This window comes from Anastrepha obliqua, chromosome 3, assembly GCF_027943255.1.
Source record: "Anastrepha obliqua isolate idAnaObli1 chromosome 3, idAnaObli1_1.0, whole genome shotgun sequence".
Taxonomy (NCBI): Eukaryota; Metazoa; Arthropoda; class Insecta; order Diptera; family Tephritidae; genus Anastrepha; species Anastrepha obliqua.
In genome coordinates, this window is record NC_072894.1 from 144,620,031 (window position 1) to 144,622,117 (window position 2,087).

Here is a 2,087-nt window from a genome sequence, read left to right on the forward strand (position 1 = left end):
TCAACGATTCCAGTTACGTATTGGATTCAACTATGATTGAATGAGCTATTGAAAGTCAAAAGTCTCATAAGGATGCCGAAAGAATCGCCAGCTCTTCTTTTATGCCGAAATTGTAAACAAATTATTACCTGATAAAGAAATAAAAATAATGATAATAGTAAATTGAAGACTAAGCCCGGTTGTTGCGATACCATGCGGATAATGACACTCTTTCACCGTAAGCGCGAATCGTATAAGTATGCGTATGTAAATATGTGCAGATGGTATAAAGAAACAAACAAACAAACCATAATTTTAATAAGCAAAAATCTTATAATCAATATTGTACTTATTATAAAACTTTGTAGCATTCCATCGTTTAAACTAAAAGAGAATAAATGCCAGTTGCAAAGAGAATAAACTAGAATAGAGAAAAGTTATAATAACTTTTCACAAATATAGTAGATAGCAGCTGAAATTTCCCAAACTCCAAATTCTTTCTCTTTTCACCTATATTTTTATAGCATTTTTTATTAAAAATGTGGCAGACATACTTTTCCTGCGAACAATTCAGAAACAACTGTTATCCATAGAGCCAACACAAACAATATGTACGAAATGCCAATTTTATATGTATTGGGCAGCTGGTAGGCTTGACCACCAATCTCTTCGATATGAAAACCTAGTGGCAAAACCACTGCAGCTAAACAGAACAATACCATAGCGGTAAATCCTACCCATCGGGCGTAGGGTATGACATTACGATCCCAAGTGCTCGATGCTAATAGTATTACAGTTGTTGTTATGCAAATACATCCAATAAATATGCATACGAGCGCTAATAACCACTCCGGCTGTAGTTCAGGAGTATAACAGACTTGTGAACGATTATAAAGCGTCATACAAGTCCACATCAAACCAAGACGTATATCCCCTGAAAATAATTGGTAATTGCATCCAAGACTTTATTAATTTTCTCACTTTCTGCACACGGCGCTTACCTGCCTCCTCGGTTACAATCCAATCCGGCATTGCTAAACTAACTATTGCAAAGACATCGGCGGCAAGAAACAGAGTAGCACTAATTGTTGTTAACTTATCCATTTCCCACTTTTGTTTTGTTTATATACATATACTGCTAATCTATGTTCAATAGCCACAAAATACGAATAAAATGTCAACGGTCAGCTGTTCAGTAGGATTGCCAAGTCAGTAATTGGTACATGAAAACAAACTAGAAAGAACTTACCGACAGATGTCATCTAATTAGATAGTTTTGGCAACTCCTGTAGGAGTTTGACCGGAAAGTGTCGCCAGGAGAGCTGTTAAGAAATTCGACTTTCTGGTCGCCATTGATAAAACAAACGGTTGTTATAAGTTGTTACTCTAACGCCACATCGCGCTAATTAAGATCGCGAAGTGTTATTTTTGGGGAAATATACAATTGATCTCGTAGAGGTTATCTCTGCGGGTTACGATAACACTCGGTACTAACACATATTCATATGTAAGAGATAACTTTTGATCGCAGCTGTTTTGTAAGAGATTCATCACCATATTGTACTTGAGCCCGCTGCCCACTGATCTGCTCTAGATCTCTGCCTAACAAAACTTGGTCTTTCAACTGCTCAAGAGCATTTGCTTGACCTAGAAACCTCATGTTGTTGCTTTCAGCGCACATTTGTTTATTTAATTTTAGCATCTCCGACACGAGCTTTTCCATCGCCGACGTGGTAAAGTATTATTTTCTTCTTACTTTTTTTTAGAGTACCGCCCCTGCTTTTTACAGTCTCAGGTGTCCTCTTGTAATTGCTGCCTTTAACTACTTCACTGAAATTTTTGGAGTAACCTTCCTATCAACTAATGAATCGCCTCTGATCACATTTGGACTATTTACTTTAGGTGGCATAGGCGGAAAATTACTTTCCTCATCCTCGGGGAGCTCAAATCTTTTTCCTCTCGAGGGGAACCTCTTTTCACGACATCTTCTTTACTGCCTTAATTTCGTTTATTTCGTTCTCTTTTTGACCAACAGGGCATTTAAGCTTCTCCCGTACTTGTGATCGAACGAGTCTCACAAAATGCACTTAGCACTAAGCATGGTCCCT

The 2,087-nt window shown here is 37.6% G+C and overlaps 1 protein-coding gene across 1 annotated transcript; it reads right to left on the minus strand.

The window, feature by feature from the left end:
* Nucleotides 1-289: 289 nt before the first annotated feature.
* LOC129243027 (uncharacterized protein C16orf52 homolog A) lies at nt 290-1,164 on the minus strand. The gene is made up of 2 exons (XM_054880070.1): nt 981-1,164; nt 290-913 (listed from the first exon to the last, which is right to left on the minus strand). The coding sequence occupies exons 1-2, from the start codon at nt 1,081-1,083 to the stop codon at nt 513-515; spliced, it is 504 nt and encodes a 167-aa protein (XP_054736045.1). The 5' UTR covers nt 1,084-1,164; the 3' UTR covers nt 290-512.
* Between the last annotated feature and the right edge of the window lie 923 nt (nt 1,165-2,087).